The sequence below is a fragment of the Lontra canadensis genome, unplaced genomic scaffold (assembly GCF_010015895.1).
Source record: "Lontra canadensis isolate GAN:19392208 unplaced genomic scaffold, GSC_riverotter_1.0 scaffold61, whole genome shotgun sequence".
In the NCBI taxonomy this organism is placed as follows: Eukaryota; Metazoa; Chordata; class Mammalia; order Carnivora; family Mustelidae; genus Lontra; species Lontra canadensis.
In genome coordinates, this window is record NW_022631055.1 from 9,473,478 (window position 1) to 9,497,977 (window position 24,500).

The following is a 24,500-nucleotide window of genomic DNA, read 5'->3' on the forward strand; positions in this document are numbered from 1 at the left end:
CCTATGGCAGGGGAGGTAGAGAGTGGGTGTAGGTGGAAGTTACTGAAGAGGAGGTCAGAGAAATGAAATGTCAGGGTCTGGGAAGGGTCATTTTCATACGATTGACATTAAAAATGGCTGGAGCCAGTGACAGTAAGCCAGAAGCTATAATCTTCAATTACTGGTGGGATGACCTGGGGCTCAGAAAAGGTGAGTCACAGCAGGTGTTGTGGGTGTCCTTCTGATGACATGGGAAGAGGGAGGGAGAATGATCAAAAAACAGCAATGAGGAATGAGCCACCTACCTCTGCTGCCCACAGGTCCAAGGCAAATGGAGAGAAACCTCTCTCTGAGGTCCTCTGAGGTCCTCAAGAGAGAACCCAGACAAGCAGGCGAAGGGAACACTGAAGGGCACTTGCTATCGTGGGTGTACTGACGACCTCTAGTGCCGGAGGGTAGAGTGGAGAGAATTTAGGAGGCAAGAAGGAATGAAGGAGGCTCAGAGAAGGGATGTCAGAGCCACATAGGGATCAGAATTGAGAGGTCTGGTGGTGACTGAGATGAGATCAGTCCTGATGTTCCCAAGACAGGCATCAGGGGAACCACAACTCAGGCACAACACAAAGATGGAAAGAGAAAGACGTCCTCTCTCTTATTCTTACCATGTTCTTGTCACACGAGAGTTCTCCCTATTCTCCATCCTGTCACATGGCCTTTTCCAACTGTGCCTTATGCGCTCCCAGATGGAAACACACCAGACCATATGGTATGTGAATGCAGGTGGCAGACAGCAGAGTGTCAGAATGGGAAAAGTGCAGTGTGAGGGCCCAGCAGATAGGAGGTCAAACCCTGCCATCCCATGGCCTAACCTCTCAGAGGCCCCTTGACTTTGTCTTCTTGTGTGTGCTAAGAGAGCACAAATATTCACCTTATGTATCAAGCACCCAAGCATTCCATAAATGCTCATTTCTGATTTGCAATCTATAAAAAGAAGGAAGGTAGCATCTACCGGACATCTCCTAACCAGGCCCTGTGCCCAGACATGCATTTTTAAATTTGGATTTTATACCACTCATTTTACGGATGTGGAAAGTAAGACTCAAAACAGTGAAATTATTTGCTCAGCATCTCATAATCAGTAACTGGAGAAGTAGCATTTACATGGGGTCTTCTCACGCCAAATCCAGACCACACGGCCTGACACCTAGTAAAAGCTCAGTAAATATCTGTTAGAGGAGTAAATGGGGAGACTACGTGGGTTTGTGAACAACAAGGCCGGCTTTGTGCACCAGTAGCATCAGCACTTATGAATGAAATGTGACTTAGGGTGCCCCCAACTTTGCCTGAATCCTCTAACGGGAAATGCATTTTTGTCTCACTTTGTCTCTCTTCCTCATACATGTTCATCTGTCTTAGAAACAACACAGAGCAAGGCCTTCTTAGTCACTTATTTCTCAGTGTAAACAAGGTACTTGGATCCATCCCTACAAACCAGTTTTTATAGTTACAAGTTTGAAGGGGCTGGGGGAACCCTCAATAATCAACTTACTTGACACATTCGTTACTCCCTACCTCACACACATCACAAATTTAGGTGTAAATCTAGGTTCAGATATGTAGCCCCAAATACTAAAAATAAAACCTTCCCTTATTCATCAATGTCTGTGAATGAAGACAGCTGTACTGTACACTTCTCAACTTCTACTTCTCTATTATTTTTTAGCAAAAGAAATTTAAGGTAAAATTCCTCATTTATAAGCCAGACTCTGATTTCATTCAAAATCGTCAAGAAAGAATAAGGAGAAACCAGTCTTAGATACAGGCTTGAACATGACACAACATCACCAGCTCGCGGTAAGCTAGGTTTCAACTGACAGGCACTGGTATTCGTAAATATCCAGGGCCTAATGTATTGTATTTTAAAAGTGAAAATCTACTTACGTACGATTTCCTGAACTAATAACATTACTGAATAATGACTACAAAATCAGAAAACTGTGCTGGGGGAGGAAATCCACAAATGAGATTTCTCTGCAACATGGCAATTACTCCGCATCCTGGTCTACAAGGCAGGAAACAACTCTTCCGTCAATTTTGCGTTTTTCTTTTTCTTTTCATTTCCTTTTTATACATTTATTTTTTTGAGAGAGAGAATGCGAGTGGCAGAGGGAGAGGGAGACAGAGAATCTTAAGCAGGCTCCATACTCAGAGTGGAGTCCAATGCTGGGCTCAGTCTCACGACATGGAGATCATGACCTGAGTCGAAATCAAGAGTCAGACACTTAACCAACTGGGCCTCCCAAGTGCCCCAGTTCTGCATTTTTCTCATCCAGTTTTTACATTGTCCTCCTTGTAGTTCATTGTAAACACATGGCAACAAGAAGGCTAAAACACTGCAGGTGTGGCTGACGGAGCCCCCAAGGAAAGGCCTTTCCTCAGGAAGACCTATTGAGCCCATCGGCCAGCCAGTCTAAGGAGTGGCAAAGAGACTGGGGTTTCACCCCTGTAGGACTGACAAACATCTCAGTGGTGACACTGAATTGGAGCTTCGGAGAACACATAAAGTGACAGTGTATCTGAGGACCTTGATTTCCTGTCCAGTAGCCTGCTGGGCTCTGCTCTTACTGGCACAGCTGCTCTGTTGCTCACATTTGGGGTTTCCCTTCATAATGTGGACCTGGGCCTTTATTACGTTCTAAAAGAACTTTCCTTCAGTTTTAGAAACAGAATATTCACTTTATTCTGATTTTGTTTCATAGTATGGTACCTTCTCATCTTTCCATAATCCTAAACTTTTGATAGTTTTCTGAGTCTGTCTACACATCAGTGTTTCTCCAAGTATGGCCTCCGGACCAACAGCCTCAGCAGCATCTGGGCCCCACCTCAAACCCACTGACTCACACATGCTAAAGTTTTAGGAGCCACTCATTCATTATCCTTCAGTTGTGAGCCAGAGTCCAGCACTTTGAGAAGTTGTTATTCCTTTCAGACCTATTGACACACTGGAACTATACCTTTCAAAAGTTTTAAATATACACCTTTCCAGTGCTATAATCCCTTAGATGATTTGAGTTTATATTTACTGGGAATCCACTATATGCTGCCCATAGTCACGAGACTAATGCATCTTTAAGAAAGTAACAATACAAGAGGACCATAGAGATGCCTGCTTCGGGCGTCTTCACCAGCAGTTTCTCTCTTCCATTCAATATGGGGGAAAAGAGGGCTTCTCCTTTGAAAAGGCTGAATAATTCTGAGACTCATAATGCTTGAATTTCTAAAAACCCAGTTCCTGGTTTATGTATGATGACTTTATAATCCACTTATATTCAGAAACCATTCCCAGACTTGGTCTCCACACCCGCCACGTACCATTCAGAGACGTGCAAGGTGGGAAACACAAGGGTATCTTCCTTCAGGGAAACCAAGCTGGTTTCCTTCCATGCTGTCTCTTAACCTTGGTCTTGCCCCAGGTTCTGATCTGAGGGAGGCCTTCCCCAGCCAGAACATCAAGAGAAGCCACAGCCCGGCCTAGCAGTTCACTTTACTCACCGCACTGGTCTGCACGGACTCATCCTCTGGTTTGGCTTTCACATCAATGACTCCATCAGCATGGCGGAAGCAGCAGTCAGCAAGGACATCATAAAAGGTCAGCTTCTGGGCTTTCAAGCCATATTTCTGAAGCCACTTCTTGGAGTCCCAGGTGTCCTCTAAGTTTGACTCGTTCTCAACAGAGGTTGCTCCTGATATTTTTGGAATTACAGTTCATCAGTGCAGTTCATATTCTAGAAGTCACTTGTACTGCACCCTCAACTTAGTATTTACCGAGCTGGAACATGTTCTTTGTCAGATCACATTCATTTCCGGAAGCATGCTTTCCAAATCAGGACTGGCAAAGAATTAGTTCACAAGACCAGAATGCAGGAATCTGCTGCTTTTCATGCTACTTCCTTCTCTACCTAAGTTGCCTACCCCATGTGTCTGTGGAGATGGCTAACAGACCAAGGCCATGTGTCAGGAGAGCATTAAAGTTGGGATCAGAAGTTTCGGGTTCAAGTCATGACTCCACCACTTATGACTTGGCTAAGCTGCTCAAACCTAGGTGAGTCACAGCACTTAACCTCTCTCAGCTTCAGCAGAATTCTCCACCTGCAGATTGAAGATAGTGTCTGCTTGGCCTTCCTAAAAGTGTGTTGAAAGGATTCAATGAGAAAAGTCCTGTGAAAGTGCTTTGTGGTGGGGATGAGAATTAGGGGCATGTAACTTGTGTTGAGGTAGAAGTCCATCAACCAGAGAAGGCTGGCAGGCTGCCTTCCAGGAGCTCTGCTGTTAGCTTTGTGAATTTATTCTGATTTAGAGCCTGGCCCTCAACTCAGCAGGCTCAGTAACCTCCTATAGTCAGCTCAAGCACCTAGAGCTATATCTATAACTTACCATAAACAGGTTCACAGGTTAAAGTACAACCAGAATGATAATTGTCCAAATAGTCCCAGCCTTCTACGCCTTCCCTTGGTGTTTTCCAAAGGTCATCTATACTCTTTAAGTAGGGGGGAGGTGCTCTGTTAGCTGAGCAGAACACCATGTAACAGAAAAAAGTATTCATTTAGGTGGCTCAAACCACTAGTGCCACCTAAAGGAGTATCTGGGGGTGGGCACAGAAGAAGGGGTGAGCAAATCTAAAGTTGAGAAGGAGGCACTGGTGTCTAGAGTGGGCTTGTACTGCCCTGCACACCATTCCTCCCAACCCCATGCTCCATGGTAGCACACTGGTAGGGTAAAATTGACCATGCTGGGAGTATTTACAGAATCTGGAAATCAGAGTTTTTTTTACTGCAGAGAGTGGACTGGCAAACATTTATCTGAATGCCACTGGAAGGAAGGCAGAAAGGACCCTGAGCTTTTAGTCCCACTGAGACCAGCAGAGCTCCAGGAGGACGAGCAGAGGGTGCTGGGCAAAGAGATGGTTTTTTTTTAAACAACGTACCACTGCATACTAGGTCCACCAGACCTACAAAGTTTATTTCCACTTAGATAAGTTGTTCTCAACCCTGCATGCTGGAATTCTCTGAATTTTTAAAATACTGATGCCTGGACCCTACCCATTTTTTTTTAATGGTCTGGATATTGAAATTTTTCAAAGCTTCCTGGGTGATTATACTGTGCAACCAAGCTTTGCAACTACAGCAATATGGAAAGAGCTTTCTAAATTATGATTTGGTGATCCCATCAGTTATGCTTCTACCACATACAGATTCAAGTTCAATTATACTTTTAACAAACAAACAAACAAAAAGAGCACTCCATATTAGGGAAACAAAAAAACTACCCATACTTGTCTATTATTATATATAAGGGTATATAAAATCAGAATAGGATTTGAAGAAATAAAACACTTTAGAGTCAACCATTTCTCCACTGTATGTAAAGGATTTGCCAAGTTAGGCTACATGTGAACCACATCCTCAGATTTTAATAGAACACCTTTTAAATAATACACTCAGACCAACTAGAGCTAGGACTTCTGAAAGAAGCTTGGTTTTGGCTTTTGAACTTTAAGCCATCCTGGCATCAAAAACCGCTTTGCACACTGTCCCCAGTTACCAGCAGTTGGTTTTTGTGTGATGCACAAAGCCTCTTCTTTCCCTGTACCGGGAGCTCAAATCAGAGGCTCCCCAGAGCTTCTGATCCCTGAGGTTCTCCTGCATGTTCTCCTGCATCACAGGGAAACAGCAAAGAGAAGAGAGCCATTTTTGTCAGTGGGATCAGCCTCCTTGGAAAAACCCTTTGAGTGACTATTTTTCCTCAATTATTGTTAATTACATTCTAAGCCTTTGACTCCTCTTTCTTCCTACTTTATTCTCCTCCCTTGTTTCTGATTAACAGGTGTAGTCGGAAATAAAATTTTCATTCAATTATATCCATAGCAACACACAAATTAGCATATGTTTCTGCTCTGCTTTGGGGTTGCCTTCTTTTAAAAAGACAAGAGCCTTTTCTCAATGATAAATTCAAGCTTACCACAAAAGTACTTCCTAAAAACACATCAAGCCAATTCTAACAAGGGATTTTAAGGAACCAGAGACTAACTTTTGACTCCTAGCTTCACCCAGGACCAGGCAAGTACAATCATCCTAGGGGCATGATTGAAGCTCCCAATTACTCTCTGAAAAGGGGACTCAAGGAAAACCCCAAAGCAACCTGAACTTAATAAAGAAGGGGCAGCAAAGCATGCAAAAACAAAGAGCCTAGGTGCTCCAAAGCTAAAGAAATGAGAAAAGGGGGGAAATCTGCCCACTTGCACTGCTAATTACACCAATTAGTGGCTGAGCCTCGTCTTCCCCAGGTATGGAGGGGAAAAAAGTTATCCACTCATTAGAGTCACTTACTAAAGAGTTCTTTCCATTCTTCTAGAGTTATCTTCATTAAAAGTGTTACATAAATCCTCGCCCACAGAGCCTAGTATAATACCTTCCTTTACCACTGAAATGAGAATTCATAGCTCATCCTACACCACGAGAGAGACTGCTAAAGATTTTCTCTCAGTTACTCGCAGGAGAAGCACAAAGCAGATCACCTCTGCCACAGAATTAATGTGTCTGGTTGTCTCCATCCTACTTGTTGATCTCAAAACATGTTTTAATGCGCCAAGACCTACTGGCAAATGCTTCTGAAACATCACTGCTATAGCCAGGGCCATAGCAAAAAGACAAATTGGGCACTGTTTATCTGTGCCTACTCCTCCCCTCAAGGCGTCGTTCCCTAGTGGCTCATGACCACCAAGGACTTATCACCATAACTGCCCTTCCCATGGCGATAATTAATCTAATGTGTGGACTTGGCTGGGCCACAGTACCCAGATATTTGGTCAAAGATTGTTCTAGATATTTCTGTGAAGGTATTTTTAGGTGAGAGAACATTTAAATCAGTAGACTTTGGGTAAAACAGACTACCCTCCATATCATGAAACAGCCTCCTCCATTCACTTGAAGGTCTTTAATAGGAAAAAGACTGAAGTCCTCTGAAAAAGAGAGAATTCTGACAGTAGACTTCCTTGGGACCTGAAACGCAACACCAGCTCATGAAGGCAGATTGGTGTGTCCTGCAGAGTTTGGACTTGGGAGTTTCCAAACTCATGTGAGCCAATTCCTTAAATATCTCCATCTCTGTCTCAATCTCTTTCTCTCTTTGCACACACACACACACACCCTGTTGATTCTGTTTCTCTGAAGAACCTTGATTAATACAGTCATCTCCTCCATTGAAAATTGCTTGTCCAGCACCACATTCCTGCCATGTTACGTCCGTGAGCCTCTCAAGAGAACCATCAGCTAATGAATAAATTAGAGCTCTAGATCTGGAACCAACCTCAGAGAGCATCAAGTTCAATGTATCTTACACTGTGGTCCACGAACCTTGCTTCTCCTACATGTCAGTGGCTCTTAGTCAGAAAGATGGTTTCTTAGCAAAAAAATTGGGGAGGCTGAAAATAGTTTCAACAGGTTCTTTTTCACAGGGCTTGTCTGAGGAATCAGCAGTGGGACTCACCATAGGTAGAGACATAAATAGTATTTCCTAAAGTTCTATAGTCCTAGAACCTTTCTGTATAAAACATTTGGGAGGGCTTCTATTTGACAGACCACAGTTTGGTACACACTTTCCATCATCCCTGTTATTGTGAGTGTCAAGAGACACTAAGCCAACAGTTGGCTACCCCATGGGAAGTGACATGGCAAAGGATGCTGTGAAGTAGTTGAAAAGGAAAGATTCAGAAGAAGCCAAAAGTGATGTCCAATGAAAGAAGGGAAGGATGGCGGATGGGATGTGGGAGGAAAGGAAGAGAGGACGGGGGACAGGGAGGGAAGAAAGAAGGGAAGGGAAGGAAAGAGAGGAAAGGGGAGGGGAGGGAAGAAGAAGTGGGGGAGGAAGGAAGAAAGGAATGATTTAGGGATAGGTGGGGGAGAGAGAGAGAGAAGTGGCAACTGTTAGGACAAGAAATCCAGCCATGTGTCAGCAGACAGCAACTGTTGGGCCTAGGGTTGTCTGCAGGTGAGACAGTGAAGCCCACTGGGGTGGGCACCGAGAAAACGTGTTGACAGCATGGCTCAGGAGTGCACCCTGTCTCTCAGCAGTCATATACTTTGCTCACTGTACTTGCTGACTGACAGATATTGGCTGTTCATCTCAGTTGTGAAAGCGCCATGTGCCGAGCATATTTACCTGGCACTGCACAGGAGCCTAGAAAGGGGAAAAGGGGAGGCAGAGGAAGAGAATGGTAACCCACCAATATTCGACGGAACTGACCTGCTAGGCAGGTTTGGGTAACTGTTCTCTTGAGTGATCCAAGGATTATACACATGAGGGCCGAGGAACAAGATGTAGTGACATGACTGAAGTCACATCTCTAATATGGCACTAAGTCAAATGGCCAGTTGTAGAGTCAGTCCTGAGTGGACTAGCATACAATGGGAAAATTTGGATGAATTCTAGGTCCTGGAATACCATTAAGTGATTTTTACTTCTCTCTTTAATGCAGGTAAAAATCAAAGCAAAATCTCTATGGAAAAGAGTTCCATGGTTTACCCAACTTGTTTGTAAACCAGTGGAAAAATGATTTCAACCCTGAGTGTCTCTAATTCCTACAATCCTCAGTGGGGGAAAGGAGGAGGGAAAGGAAATTGAGCAAAGGCAGACATTAAATCCAAAAAGCGCCAGCAGTGAACAGGAGGTGGGAGAGAAGCTAACGCCATCTCAAGGACACCATTCCACATTCCTCTTACTTTCTCTTCTGCCTAATTCTGAAAAAAGGAAACTGAGAAAAATACTTGCTTTACAGGTGGGCTGTGAATGAGGCAGCTGCAGGTAGAAAGTTTAAACTCCAGGGTCTGCAACTGGCTGTTGAGAAATAAGGAGCAACAGTCAGTCTGGGACAGACCTGCATGGAGGCTGAGAAGAAACCACTGGCAGAGCACACATTCTAAGAGAAGAACTGCAAAAACCACACTGTAGTTTGTCTTCATCTACAACAGTATTTAAAATAAACTCTAAATAGTCAAGGATCCGCGACATAAGCAACAAATTATACCTCTGGCAACTATTTCTTTAAAAATAGCATGACGTGGCAAGATAAACCAATTCAAGATGCTTGGGATAAAGTGGAAAATCAAGATTAAAAAATGAGAAGGGGACTGATTGGCAGACTTTGGAAACTTTAGATTGAGAACATGAGGGTCATATGGTAGTGATAATGGGAACCACAGAGCAGAGTATGGATATTGGGATGAAGCCAACAGAGAAATTTGAATCTGCTTCCATAGGGAAATTAAAATAGTGCCACTTTTTTGATCCTGCATCACCAATGCCAGGGTTTGTGGGGGGGGTAATTGTCAGCCTATTTATTTCATGTATTCTTTAAAAACTTGTTTTTTGAGATATAATTCATATACTATGCAACTAACACTTTTAAAGAATACAGTTGAGGGGTGCCTGGGTGGCTCAGTGGATTAAGCCTCTACCTTTGGCTCAGGTCATGATCTCAGGGTCCTGGGATCGAGCTCCACATCGGGCTCTCTGCTTCCCCCCCTCCCTCTGCCTGCCTCTCTGCCCACTTGTGATCTCTGTCAGTCATATAAATAAATAAAATCTTTTTAAAAAAAAGTATACAGTTAAGTGGTTTTTAGTTTATTTACATGGTTGTGCAACCAACATTACTATTTAATTCCAACACATCTTCCTTACACCACAAAGAAACCCTATGCTCATTAGAAGTCACTCCCCATTTCCCTTACTCTCTCCCTATCATGAGTTTACTCTATGGATTTGTCTATTCTGGATACTTCATGTGAACAGCAACCTACACACTATGTATGGCCTTTTATGTCTGGTTTGTTTCAATTAACATAATGCTTTCAAAGTTAATCTGTGCTGTCACATGTATCCATGCCACATAACTTATTATGGCTGCATAATATTCCACTGTAGGGATAGACTGCATTTGCTTATTTATTATTCAGTTACTAAACATTTAAGTTGTTTCCACTTTGTTTTTTGACTATTATGATGCTATGCACAATCATGTACTAGTTTTTGTGTTAACCTATGTCTTTTTAAGGACTTCTTAAAATTCAAGTATAATATATGGTATTACAGGAGTTTCAAATGTACAATAGGATTCAACTATTTTATATAGTTGTTCACCAAGATAACTGTACTCTTAATTCCCTTTAGGTGTTTCACCTATCCCCACCCCGATCTCCTTTCTAGCAATCACCAGTCAGCTGTCTGTCTCTTTTTTCTTTATTTAAGTTTCATATATGAGTAAAATCATATGACATATGTCTTTCTCTGACTGACTTATTTCACTCAGCACTAAACAATCTAGGCCAATTCATATTGTTGCAAATGGCAAGATTTCATTATTTTTTATGGATGACTAATATTCCGTTGGTATATACACCATGTCTTCTTTAGCCTTTCATCCATTGATGGACATTTGGGTCTCTCCCATCTCTTGACTATTGAAAATAATGCTGCAATAAACAAAGGAGGCATGTATTTTTTTGAATTAGTGTTTTCTTGGATAAATACACAGCAGTGGAGTTATTGGATTATACAGCAATTCTGTTTTTAATTTTTTGAGGACCTCCATACTGTTTTCCACAGTGGTTATACCAATTTGCATCCCCACCAACAGTGCACAAGGATTCCTTTTTTTGTTATTTTTTGTTTTTTGTTTTAACATCCTCTTATTATTTCCTGCTTTTTATTCTAGCCATTCTGTTAGGTGCAAAGTAATATTTCATTGTGGTTTTATTTTGCATTTCCCTGATGATTACTGGTGTTGAGCATCTTTTCGTGTGTCTGTGGGCCCTTTGTATATCTTCTTTGGAAAAATATCTTCAGGTCCGTTGTCCATTTTTAAATTGGATTTTTTTAATGTGTTGAGTTGTATACATCCTTTATATATTTTTTATGTTAACCCCTTATCAGATTTATCATTTCCAAATATCTTTTCTCACTCAGTAGGTTGGTTCCCTTTTTGTTGATGGTTTCCTCCACTGTGCAAACTTTTTTATTTTAGCATAGTCCAATAATTTAATTTTGCTTTTGTTTCCCTTGCCAGAAAAGACATATCTAGAAAAATGTTTCTACAGTCAATGTCAAAGAAATTATTGCCTATGTTTCCTTCCAGGAGTTTCATGGCTTTAGGTCTCACATTTGGTCCTTAATTCACTTTAGGCTTATTTGTGTGTATGGTATAAGACAGTGATTCAGTTTCATTCTTTTGCACATAGCTGCCCAGTATTCCCAACACCATTTGTTGAAGAGATTATCTTCTTCCCACTATATATTCTTGCTTCCTTTGTTGTAAATTAACTGACCATAAAAGCATGGGTTTATTTCTGGACTTTCTATTCTGTTCCATTGATCACTGTGTTTGTTTTGGGGGAGTATCACATTGTTTTGATTAGTATAGCTTTGTAATAGGTCTTGAAATCTGGGGTTGTGATACCTCCAGGGTTGTTGTTCCTTTTCAATACTGCTTTGTATATTTGGGGTCTTTTGTGGCTCCATACAAATTTTAGAATTATTTCTTCTGTGAAAAATGTTGGTATTTTGATAGAGACTGCATTAAATCTCTAGATTACTTTGCATAGTATGGACATTTTAATAATACTGGTTCTTCTAATCCATGAGCACAGACTACCTTTTTCTTTGCATTGTCTTCGATTTCTTTTGTCAATGTTTTATAGTTTTCAGAGTATAGCTCTCCCATCTCCTTAGTTAAGTTTATTCCCAGGTATTTCATTCTTTTTTTTAACATATTTTAAAATTTATTTTCACCATAATAGTATTCATTGTTTTTGTACCACACCCAGTGCTCCATGCAATACGTGCCTTCCTTAATACCCACCACCTGGTTCCCCCAACCTCTTCAAAGCCTTCAGATTGTTTTTCAGAGTCCATAGTCTCTCATTGTTCACATCCCCTTCCAATTTCCCCCAACTCCCTTCTCCTAACTCCCCATGTCCTCTATGCTATTTGTTATGCTCCACAAATAAGTGAAACCATATGATAATTGACTCTCTCTGCTTATTTCACTCAGCATAATCTCTTCATTCTTTTTGTTACAATCATAATGCATTTGTTTTCTTAATTATTCTTCTGCTACTTCATTATTAGTGTATAGAAATGCAATAGATCTGTATGTTAATTTTACATCCTGCAACTTCACTGAATTCATTTATCAGTTCTGGCAGTTTTTTGATGGAATCTTTAGGATTTTCTCTATATGGTATCATGTCATCTACAAATAGTGAAAGCTTTACTTCTTCCTCACCAATTTGGATGTTTTTTTTCCTTGTCTGACAGGTGTGACTAGGACTTTCAGTACTATGTTGAATAAAAGTGGTGAGAGAAGACATCTTTGTCTTGTTCCTGATCTTAGAAGAAAAGCTATCAATTTTTCACCATTGAGTAGGCTATGAGTTTTTCATATACAGCCTTTCTTATGTTGACATATGTTCCCTCTACATCTACTTTGTTGAGAGTTTTATTATAAATGGACATTGTACTATGTCAAATGCTTCTCTGTAATCTATGGAGATAATCATATGTTATTTATCCTTTCTTGTTAATGTGATACATCACATTAACCAGTTTATGAATACTGAACCACTGTTGCATCACTGGAATGAATCCCACCTGAACACAGTGATTGATTTTCTTAATGGATTGTTGGATCTAGTTTGCTAATATTTGGCTGAGGATTTCTGCACCTATGTTCATCAAAGATATTGGCCTTTGGTTTTCTTTTTTAGTGGTGTCTTTATCTAGTTTTGGTATCAGAGTAATGTTGGCCTTGGAGAATCATTTTGGAAGGTTGCCTTCTTTTTCTATTTTTTGGATACTTTGAGAAAAAAAGGTATTAAACTTTCTTTAAATGGTTGGTAGAATTCACCTGTGAAGCTACCTGGCCCTGGACTTTTGTTTGTTGGGAGTTTTGTGGTTTGTTGTTGTTTTTTTTAATTACTGATTCAATTTCATTGCTGGTATTTGATCTGTTCAAGTTTTCTATTTTTCCTGCTTCAGTTTTGCAAAGATTTATGTTCCTAGAAATTTATTCATTTCTTCTAGGTTGCCCAATTTGTTATATTTCTGTGGTATTGGTTAGAATTTCTCCCATCATTCCTGATTTTATTTATTTGAATTCTCTCTTCTTTTTTTGGTGAGTTTAGCTAAAAGGCTTATCAATTTTGTTGATCTTTTCAAAGAACAAGTTGGTTTCTTTGCTCTGTTCTGTTTGTTTTTTTTAAGTCCCTACTTCATTTATTTCTGCTCTAATTTTTATTATGTCCTTATTTCTCCTGGCTTTGGGCTTTCCTTGTTCTTCTTTTTCTGGCTCCTTTAGATGTAAGGTTAGCTTGAGATTTTTCTTGCTTCTTGAGGTGGGCCTGTATTGTTATAATCTTCTCTCTTTGAATAGCTTTTGCTGCATTCCAAAGATTTTGTACCACTGTGTTTTCATTGTCATTTGTCTCCATGTATTTTTTATTTCTCCTTTTGACTTTTTGGTTGAAACCATTTATTGTTTAGTAGCATGTTATTTAGCCTCGATGTTTTTGCATTCTTTGAAGACTTTTCTCTTGAGATGATTTCTATTTTCATACCACTGTGGATGGAAAAGATGTATGACATGATTTCAGTCTTCTGGACTATATCAATAATATTGTGGCCTAACATGTGACCTATTCTGGAAAATGCTGTGAACATATGTTCTCAATTCCCTTGAGTTTATAACTAGGAGTGGAATTGCTGGGACATAGGCTAACTCTATTTTAACATTTGAAGAACTGCCAGATTTTTCAAAGTGGGTGCACCATTTTATATTCCCACCAGCAAATATAAGTGTTCCATCTTCTCCGTATCTTGTCAACACTTGCTATTGTCTGTCTCTCTTATTATAGCCCTCCTTGTGGGTGTGAAGTGTTATCTCACTGTGACTTTTATTTACATTTCTCTCATAACATCTTTTCATGTGCTTCTTGGCTATTTGTGTATCTTCTTTGGGGAAATTTCCGTTTAAAACTTTTGTCTATTTTTCAATTGGGTTATTGGTCTTTTTTCTATTGAACTGCAAGAGTTCTTTATGTCTTCTGGATACTAGATTCTTATCAGACATGATTTGCAAATATTTTCTCCTATTCTGTGGGTTATCTTTTCACATTTTTCCAGCTTTATTGAGAAATAATTAACATATATCACTAAGTTTAAGGCATATAGTATGATGGTTTGGTTTTTATATGCTGTGAAATGATTACCATAATAGCTTCAACTAATACAACTGACAGGTTCTCATACAAATACAATAAAAATAAGAAAAAAAGGAAAAAAATTTCTTCTTGCTAGAGGAGAGTCTCAGGATTTACCATCTTAACAACTTTTCTATATATCATATAGCAGCATTAGCTATAGTCATCATGGTATACACTACATCCCTATTACATCCCTATCATAGGCATACAACATTTTATTGCACTTCTCAAATACCATGTGTTTTACAAATTGAAGGTATGGGCTACTTTGCATTGAGCAAATCTATCAGCACCATTCCAACAGCATTTGCTCATTTCATGTCTGTCACATTTTGGTAATTCTCAATAATATTTTAATCTTTATTATTATTATGACATTTGTTATGATGACCTATGATCAGTATGACTTGCTGAAAGCTCAGATGATGGTTAGCAATTTTTTAGCAATAAAGTAATTTTTGAATAAGTTATGTACATTGCTTTTTTAGACATAAAGTTATTACACACTTAACAGACTACAGTAGAGTATAAACATAACTTTTTATGCATTGGGAAACCAAACAATTCACTTGACTCAATTATTGTGATATTCACTTTCTTGCAGTGGTCTGGACCCAAACTCACAGTATCTCCAAGGCATTCCTATATTGGTATATGTAATTGTCTTTTAAATCAGATAGAAAAAAAAACTTATAATAAATAAAAACCACATTTATACCATCTTTTATATTTACCCATGTAGTTATCAGCGTCCTTTATTTCTTCATATGAATTCAAATTACTCTCTAATAACATTTCAACCTGAAGGACTTCCTTTAATATTTTTCTGCTAGGGCAGGTGTGCTAACAATAACATCTGTTTTTGTTAATCTTGAATGTCTTGATTTCTCCTTCTTTTTGATGGGAAGTTCTGCCAGATATACTATTGCTGGTTGACAATCTTTTCCTTTCACCACTTTGAATACTTCATCCCACTGCTTCTGACCTCCATAACATCTGATTTAAAATCAGCTGTTCATTTTATTGAGGATCCCTTGAGTCACATCTGTCTAGTGGCTTTCACAATTCCCTTTTTGAGCGTTGTCCTTTCTGTTGTGAAAGGTTATTAATTTTGATTCAATTTCTTTAACAGATATCAGCCTATTCAAACGGTCTGTTTCTTCTTGTGGAAGTTATGACAGATTGTGTCTTTCATGGAATTGACCCATTTTAGCCAGTAACCCAGTCAAATCTGTGGGCATAAAATTTTCAGAGTATTCCTTTATTATCCTTTCAATATCCATGGGATCTCTGATGAGGTCTCCTCTTTAATTTTTGATATTTGTAACTTGTGTGTTCTTTTTTTCTTAGTCAGCCTAGCTAGAGGCTTAATGTCTTTTCAAAGAACCAGCTTTTGATTTTGTTGGATTTTCTCCAAGGATTTTTTTCAACTTCATTGATTTTTTTTAAATTTTATTTTTTATAAACATATATTTTTATCCCAGGGGTACAGGTCTGTGAATCACCAGGTTTAGATACTTCACAGCACTCACCACAGCACGTACCCTCCCCAATGTCCATAACCCGATCCCCGCCTCCCAATTCCCCTCCCCCCATCAACCCTCAGTTTGTTTTGTGAGATTAAGAGTCACTTATGGTTTGTCTCCCTTCCAATCCCATCTTGTTTCATTTACTCTTCTCCTACCCCCCTAACCGCCCATGTTGCATCTCCTCTCCCTCATATCAGAGAGAAGATATGATAGTTATCTTTCTCCAATTGGCTTATTTCGCTAAGCATGATACCCTCTAGTTTCATCCACGTCGTCGCAAATGATAAGATTTCATTTCTTTTGATGGCTGCATAGTATTCCATTGTGTATATATACCACTTCTTCTTTATCCATTCGTCTGTTGATGGACATCTAGGTTCTTTCCATAGTTTGACTATTGTAGACATTGCTGCTATAAACATTCGGGTACACGTGCCCCTTCGTATCAATACGTTTTTATCTTTAGGGTGAATACCCAGCAGTGCAATTGCTGGGTTATAGGGTAGTTCTATTTTCAACATTTTGAGGAACCTCCATGCTGTTTTCCAGAGTGGTTGCACCAGCTTGCATTCCCACCAACAGTGTAGGAGGGTTCCCCTTTCTCCGCATCCTCGCCAGCATCTGTCATTTCGTGACTTGTTCATTTTAGCCATTCTGACTGGTGTGAGGTAATATTTCATTGTGGTTTTGATTTGTATTTCCCTGATGCCAAGTGATATGGAGCACTTTTTCATGTTTCTGTTGGCCATCTGGATGTCTTCGTTGCAGAAATGTCTGTTCATGTCTTTCTGCCCATTTCTTGATTGGATTATTTGTTCTTTGGGTGTTGAGTTTGCTAAGTTCTTTATAGATTTTGGACACTAGCCCTTTATCTGATATGTCATTTGCAAATATCTTCTCCCATTCTGTCAGTTGTCTTTTGGTTTTGTTCACTGTTTCCTTTGCTGTGCAAAAGCTTTTGATCTTGATAAAATCCCAATAGTTCATTTTTGCCCTTGCTTCCCTTGCCTTTGGCGATGTTCCTAGGAAGATGTTGCTGCGGCTGAGGTCGAAGAGGTTGCTGCCTGTGTTCTCCTCAAGGATTTTGATGGATTCCTTTCTCACATTGAGGTCCTTCATCCATTTTGAGTCTATTTTCGTGTGTGGTGTAAGGAAATGGTCCAATTTCATTTTTCTGCATGTGGCTATCCAATTTTCCCAACACCATTTATTGAAGAGGCTGTCTTTTTGCCATTGGACATTCTTTCCTGCTTTGTCGAAGATTAGTTGACCATAGAGTTGAGGGTCTATTTCTGGGCTCTCTATTCTGTTCCATTGATCTATGTGTCTGTTTTTGTGCCAGTACCATGCTGTCTTGATGATGACAGCTTTGTAGTAGAGCTTGAAGTCCGGAATTGTGATGCCACCAACTTTGGCTTTCTTTTTCAATATTCCTTTGGCTATTCGAGGTCTTTTCTGGTTCCATATAAATTTTAGGATTATTTGTTCCATTTCTTTGAAAAAAATGGATGGTACTTTGAGAGGAATTGCATTAAATGTGTAGACTGCTTTCGGTAGCATAGACATTTCACAATATTTATTCTTCCAATCCAGGAGCATGGAACATTTTTCCATTTCTTTGTGTCTTCTTCAATTTCTTTCATGACTACTTTATAGTTTTCTGTGTATAGATTCTTAGTCTCTTTGGTTAGGTTTATTCCTAGGTATCTTGTAGTTTTGGGTGCAATTGTAAATGGGATTGACTCCTTAATTTCTCTTTCTTCTATCTTGTTGGTGGTGTAGAGAAATGCAACTGATTTCTGTGCATTGATTTTATATCCTGACACCTTACTGAATTCCTGTACTAGTTCTAGCAGTTTTGGAGTGGAGTCCTTTGGGTTTTCCACATATAGTATCATATCATCTGCGAAGAGTGATAGTTTGACTTCTTCTTTGCCGATTTGGATGCTTTAATTTCCTTTTGTTGTCTGATTGCTGAGGCTAGGACTTCTAGTACTATGTTGAAGAGCAGTGGTGATAACGGACATCCCTGCCGTGTTCCTGACGTTAGCAGAAAAGCTTTCAGTTTTTCTCCATTGAGAATGATATTTGCGATGGGTTTTTCATAGATGGCTTTGATAATATTGAGGTATGTGCCCTCTATCCCTACACTTTGACGAGTTTTGATCAGGAAGGGATGCTATACTTTGTCAAATGCTTTTTCAGCATCTATGGAGAATATCATATCGTTCTTGTTCTTTCTTTTATTAATGTGTTGTATCACATCGATTGATTTGCGGATGTTGAACCAAGCTTGCAGCCCTGGAATAAATCCCACTTCGTCGTGGTGAATAATCCTTTTAATGTACTGTTGAATCCTATTGGCTAGTATTTTGGTGAGAATTTTTGCATCTGTGTTCATCAAGGATATTGGTCTGTAGTTCTCTTTTTTGATGGGATCCTTGTCTGGTTTGGGGATCAAGGTGATGCTGGCCTCATAAAATGAGTTTGGAAGTTTTCCTTCCATTTCTACTTTTTGGAACAGTTTCAGGAGAATAGGAATTAGTTCTTCTTTAAATGTTTGGTAGAATTCCCCCGGGAAGCCGTCTGGCCCTGGGCTTTTGTTTGAGATTTTTGATGACTGTTTCAATCTCCTTACTGGTTATGGGTCTGTTCAGGCTTTCTATTTCTTCCTGATTCAGTTGTGGTAGTTTATATGTCTCTAGGAATGCATCCATTTCTTCCAGATTGTCAAATTTGTTGGCGTAGAGCTGCTCATAGTATGTTCTTATAATTGTCTGTATTTCTTTGGTGTTAGTTGGGATCTCTCCTCTTTCATTCATGATTTTATTTATTTGGGTCCTTTCTCTTTTCTTTTTGATAAGTCTGGCCAGGGGTTTATCAATCTTATTAATTCTTTCAATGAACCAGCTCTTAGTTTCGTTGATTTGTTCTATTGTTTTTCTGGTTTCTATTTCATTGATTTCTGCTCTGATCTTTATGATTTCTCTTCTCCTGCTGGGTTTAGGGTTTCCTTCTTGTTCTTTCTCCAGCTCCTTTAGGTGTAGGGTTAGGTTGTGTACCTGAGACCTTTCTTGTTTCTCGAGAAAGGCTTGTACCGCTATATATTTTCCTCTCAGGACTGCCTTTCTGTGTCCCACAGATTTTGAACCATTGTGTTTTCATTATCATTTGTTTCCATAAATTTTTCAATTCTTCTTAAATTTCCTGGTTGACCCATTCATTCCTTAGAAGGATGCTGTTTAGTCTCCATGTATTTGGGTTCTTTCCAAATTTCCTCTTGTGATTGAGTTCTAGCTTCAGAGCATTGTGGTCTGAAAATATGCAGGGAATGATCCCATTCTTTTGATACCGGTTGAGACCTGATTTAGGACTGAGGATGTGATCTATTCTGGAGAACGTTCCATGTGCACTAGAAAAGAATGTGTATTCTGTTGCTTTGGGATGAAATGTTCTGAATATATCTGTGATGTCCATCTGGTCCAGTGTGTCATTTAAGGCCTTTATCTCCTTGTTGATCTTCTGCTTGGATGATCTGTCCATTTCAGTGAGGGAAGTGTTAAAGTCCCCTACTATTATTGTATTATTGTCAATGTGTTTCTTTGATTTTGTTATTAATTGGTTTATATAGTTGGCTGCTCCCATGTTAGGGGCATAGATATTGACAATTGTTAGATCTTCTTGTTGGACAGATCCTTTGAGTATGATATAGTGTCCTTCTTCATCTCTTATTATAGTCTTTGGCTTAAAATCTAATTGATCTGATATAAGGATTGCCACTCCTGCTTTCTTCTGATATCCATTAGCATGGTAAATTCTTTTCCACCCCCTCACTTTAAATCTGGAGGTGTCTTCCGGTTTAAAATGAGTTTCTTGTAGGCAACATATAGATGGTTTTTTTTTTTTTTTATCCATTCTGATACCCTGTGTCTTTTGATTGGGGCATTTAGCCCATTAACATTCAGGGTAACTATTGAGAGATATGAATTTAGTGCCATTGTATTGCCTGTAAGGTGACTGTTATTGTATATTGTTTCTGTTCCTTTCTGATCTACTACTTTTAGGCTCTCTCTTTGCTTAGAGGACCCCTTTCAATATTTCCTGTAGAGCTGGTTTGGTGTTTGCAAATTCTTTTAGTTTTTGTTTGTCCTGGAAGCTTTTAATCTCTCCTTCTATTTTCAATGATAGCCTAGCTGGATATAGTATTCTTGGCTGCATGTTTTTCTCGTTTAGTACTCTGAATATATCATGCCAGCTCTTTCTGGCCTGCCAGGTCTCTGTGGATAAGTCTGCTGCCAATCTAATATTTTTACCATTGTATGTTACAGACTTCTTTTCCCAGGCTGCTTTCAGGATTTTCTCTTTGTCACTAAGACTTGTAAATTTTACTATTAGGTGACGGGGTGTGGACCTATCCTTATTGATTTTGAGGGGGGTTCTCTGCACCTTCTGGATTTTGATGCTTGTTCCCTTTGCCATATTAGGGAAATTCTCTCCAATAATTCTCTCCAATATACCTTCTGCTCCCCTCTCTTCTTCTGGAATCCAATTTTTCTGGATTTCTTCTTCTTCTGGAATCCCAATTATTCTAATGTTGTTTCGTCTTATGGTGTCACTTATCTCTCGAATTCTCCCCTCGTGGTCCAGTAGCTGTTTGTCCCTCTTTTGCTTGGCTTCTTTATTCTCTGTCATTTCGTCTTCTATATCACTAATTCTTTCTTCTGCCTCATTTATCCTAGCAGTGAGAGCCTCCATTTTTTATTGCACCTCATTAATAGCTTTTTTGATTTCAACTTGGTTAGATTTTAGTTCTTTTATTTCTCCAGAAAGGGCTTTTATATCTCCCAAGAGGGTTTCTCTAATATCTTCCATGCCTTTTTCGAGCCCGGCTAGAACCTTGAGAATCGTCATTCTGAACTCTAGATCTGACATATTACCAATGTCTGTATTGATTAGGTCCCTAGCCTTTGGTACTACCTCTTGCTCTTTTTTTTTGTGGTGAATTTTTCCGCCTTGTCATTTTGTCCAGATAAGAGTATATGACGGAGCAAATAAAATACTAAAAGGGTGGCAACAACCCCAGGAAAATATGCTTTAGCCAAATCAGAAGAGATCCCAAATCGTGAGGGGGGAGAAAGGGGATAAAAAGCTTCAGAAAGAAAAAAAAAAAAAAAAAGAAAACCAATAAAGAAAAAATATAAAAAGGAAAAAAATATATATATATTAGATAAACTAGTTAAAAAACGTTAAAAAAGAAAAGGGTAAAAGTTAAAAAAAATTAGCAGAAGAAGAGAAAAAAAAATTGAAAAAAAAATTAAATTAACTGCAAGGCTAAAGAATCATGGGGAGAAAGCCATGAGTTCCGTGCTTTGCTTTCTCCTCCTCTGGAATTCTGCTGCTCTCCTTGGTATTGAAACTGCACTCCTTGGTAGGTGAACTTGGTCCCGGCTGGGTTTCTTGTTGATCTTCTGGGGGAGGGGCCTGTTGTAGTGATTCTCAAGTGTATTTGCCCCAGGCGGAGTTGAACCGCCCTTACCAGGGGCCAGGCTGAGTAATCCGCTCGGGTTTGCTTTAGGGAGCTTTTGTTCCCTGAGCGCTTTCCGTAGAGTTCCGGAGGATGGGAATGAAGATGGCGGCCTCCCAGTCTCTGGCCCGGAGGAGCCGAGAGCCCGGAACCCCACTCCTCAGTGCGCCCTCGGAGAATAGCGCACAATTACTCCCGTCACCCTGCCTCCGGCCGCGCTCCAAGCTGACCGAGCCTGCAACCGGTTCAAGGTAACCCCGAGCTTAGAGCTCACTCCTCGGCTCTCTGTAGCCGGCTTCCCTGTTCTAATACCTGTAAGCTCTGCGACACTCAGACACCCCCGGTCCTTCTGTGACCCTGCGGGACCTGAGGCCACGCTGACTCCGCGTGGGCTTCACCCCGGTTAAGTCTCTGGAGCGATGTCCCTCAGCGGAACAGACTTTTAAAAGTCCTGATTTTGTGCTCTGTTGCTCCGCCGCTTGCCGGGAGCCGGCCCCTCCCCCCGCAGTCTATCTTCCCGTCGCTTTGGATTCACTTCTCCGCCAGTTCTATGTTTCAGAAAGTGGTTGATTTTCTGTTTCTAGAATTGCTGTTCTTCTTCTCTTCGATCTTCCGTTGGATTTGTAGGTGTTTGCAATCTTTAGATAAGCTATCTAGCTGATCTCCCGCTACCTGAAGTAGTCTCAGCCTGCTACTTCTCCGCCATCTTGACTCCTCCACTCAACTTCATTGATTTTTGCTCTGATTTTTATTGTTTTTTTTTTCTTCTGGGTATTTTAGATTCAATTTGCTCTTCTTTTTCTAGTTTCCTAAGGTGGAAGCTTATTGATTTTAGACATATCATCTTTTCTAATTTATGCATTCAATGTTATAAATTTCTCTCTAAACACTATTTTCACAGCATCCTACAAATCTTGGTAAGTTGAACTTTCATTTTCATTTACCACAGTCACTTTTTAATAACATGATTCTAGCTATGACATTTCAACATAGTTTGTGTTACATTCCAATATCCATCCTTCCTAAATTTAATGCATCACAAGTACAGGATTCTAATGAACTAATTCTTCTCCCACATTTTGGGGGAAGTTTTTCAGTGGCATCTTAACTCTGACTTGTGGAAGCATTACGTGATATTCTTAAAATGTTTTTCTGTTTCTTTTTTTAATGTGAAAAATACAGGGTTACTACCTATAAGAAAATGCATATTTTAGTTCGACAAAATCCTGGCCCTTTTAGCAATATTACCTGCTGTTTATTAATCAGCCCTATCAACCATTCATTTAACTATAAAGAGCATTAGAGGTGTAAAAGCATGCTGGAAAAAATTCAGTTCTGAGAAGAAATATTATTTTCTCTTTTGCCTTGCCAGAAGTGTGAGCACTTTGACAAGTGTTAGATTTGCTTCTGGTTACATAAGAAACCAGCTGTGCCCTGCCCCAGATCGCATCCTGCACGTCCTATTTGAACAAAAGGGAAACAGATTCTTGAGAAAGTAAATATGTACAAGGGCTCTGGAAATTAGTCTGCTTTGCTTTCAGATCTTAAGTCATCATGTTGGTAAAATAGTACTCATCTACTACATTGATTGGGCATTACTGGTACAGAACAGAGAATTCGTATATGTTCTTCTCTATATATATCAGAATCCAAAGTTCTTGGAATAAAAGATTCAGAAACATGGCATTCTCACTTGATGGGCCCAGGTCTTTACACCAAGAATGCCTGTTTCATCCAATAGTGTGTCACTCACAGCTATGTGAACTGCAGATTTGTAGAGTCAATTGCTTCTCCTGCTTCTCTGTTTGGTCTCTCTAGAGTGCTTCAGTCTTAATAGATGGAAACAAGCCTCATCATGTTTACACCCAAACCTGGTTCTCTTCCAGCATGGTATCCACCTAGGAGCTTAGCTTTGACACCTATAACTTCCATACCACCAAGTCCTGCCAAGTTCAATATCTGAATCTTCCCTCAGATCTGCCCACTTATCACCTCTCACTTATACATCTCAACTCCCTTCCTTCAACCTCACTTGGCCTCCTTCTTTTAATCTGTTTCCCACCCAGTAGCCAAAGTGATTTTTTTTCAAAGTGATTTTTTTTTTCTAAATGCAAATCTGATTTTATCATTTTCTGGCTTAAAATCTTCCAGTGGTTTCTCCCTGGCCTTAAATTAAGGACTGACATCTCACATGACCTACAGACCCAGCATGATCTAGTGCTTGCATACCTCTCTAGACTCATCAAAGGCCAATTACTAACTTGATCTCTGAGTTCTATCCATACTCATCTTTTCCAATGCTTCTAAAGTGCCATACTCCTTGGCTCAGGACCTTTGCAAGTGCCATTCTGTTGCCTACTTATAGACTTTCCCCTTATTTCTACCTCTTCACCTCAATAACTTGACTCCTCAACCCTCAGATATCAGTTCCAGTAACATTTCCTCAGGAAAGCATTCCTTGACCCCAGAAAATAAATAGCCCAAGAGCACACACTTTTCCTTAGTCACACTATTCAAGTTGGTAATTATACTTTGATGTGCAGATCTCACCAAGCAAGAAATAGTACAAGGTGTTGCTTTATGAGCACCCATTCCATATCTATTTTACTTACCATGATACTCATCATCTAGCACAGAACTACATATTGTAAGCACTCAATAAATGAAAGAAAAAAACTAAATGGATTAACTTTTTCATAGACATCATTACACTTTAACTGTGTGATAGCACAGCTCTAAATGTTTTACATGTATTTCCTCATTTAAGTTTCCCAATAGCCCTGTGGAGTAGGTATTATCATTGTCACCCTAATTTTGCAAATAAGGAAACTGAGGCATGGATAATAAATGTCTTGCCAAGAGTCACACAGGAGTGGGCAGAGCGAGGATTACTATCTTTCTAATCCTAAATCTGGGTACTTCACCACAAGTTATGACAACAGAGACATCTGTCTGGTGGTTTAATACAATGATAATAAAAAGAAGCATTGCCTCGCTCTCCATGTGTTCCGTTGGAATTTCCTGTAGGGCTTCAGTGTGCCTCTAGCCCCTTCCTGTTGTTTGACATCGAGTTTGATATTTTGAACCAACCAAATATTGAGAGTCCAGTCTTGGCATGACTATACAACATGATTAGACTTATTATCTCCAGTGAGA

At 39.6% G+C, this 24,500-nt stretch overlaps 1 protein-coding gene across 2 annotated transcripts in view; it reads right to left on the reverse strand.

Moving 5' to 3' along the window:
- VWA3B (von Willebrand factor A domain containing 3B) overlaps positions 1 to 24,500 on the reverse strand; it is a 209,078-nt gene that overhangs the window by 140,746 nt on the left and 43,832 nt on the right. For both annotated transcript variants that reach the window (XM_032877890.1, XM_032877889.1), the window contains exon 6: positions 3,532 to 3,722. In XM_032877890.1, coding sequence (XP_032733781.1) covers positions 3,532 to 3,722 — 191 coding nt within the window. The remainder of the gene's footprint in view (positions 1 to 3,531; positions 3,723 to 24,500) is intronic.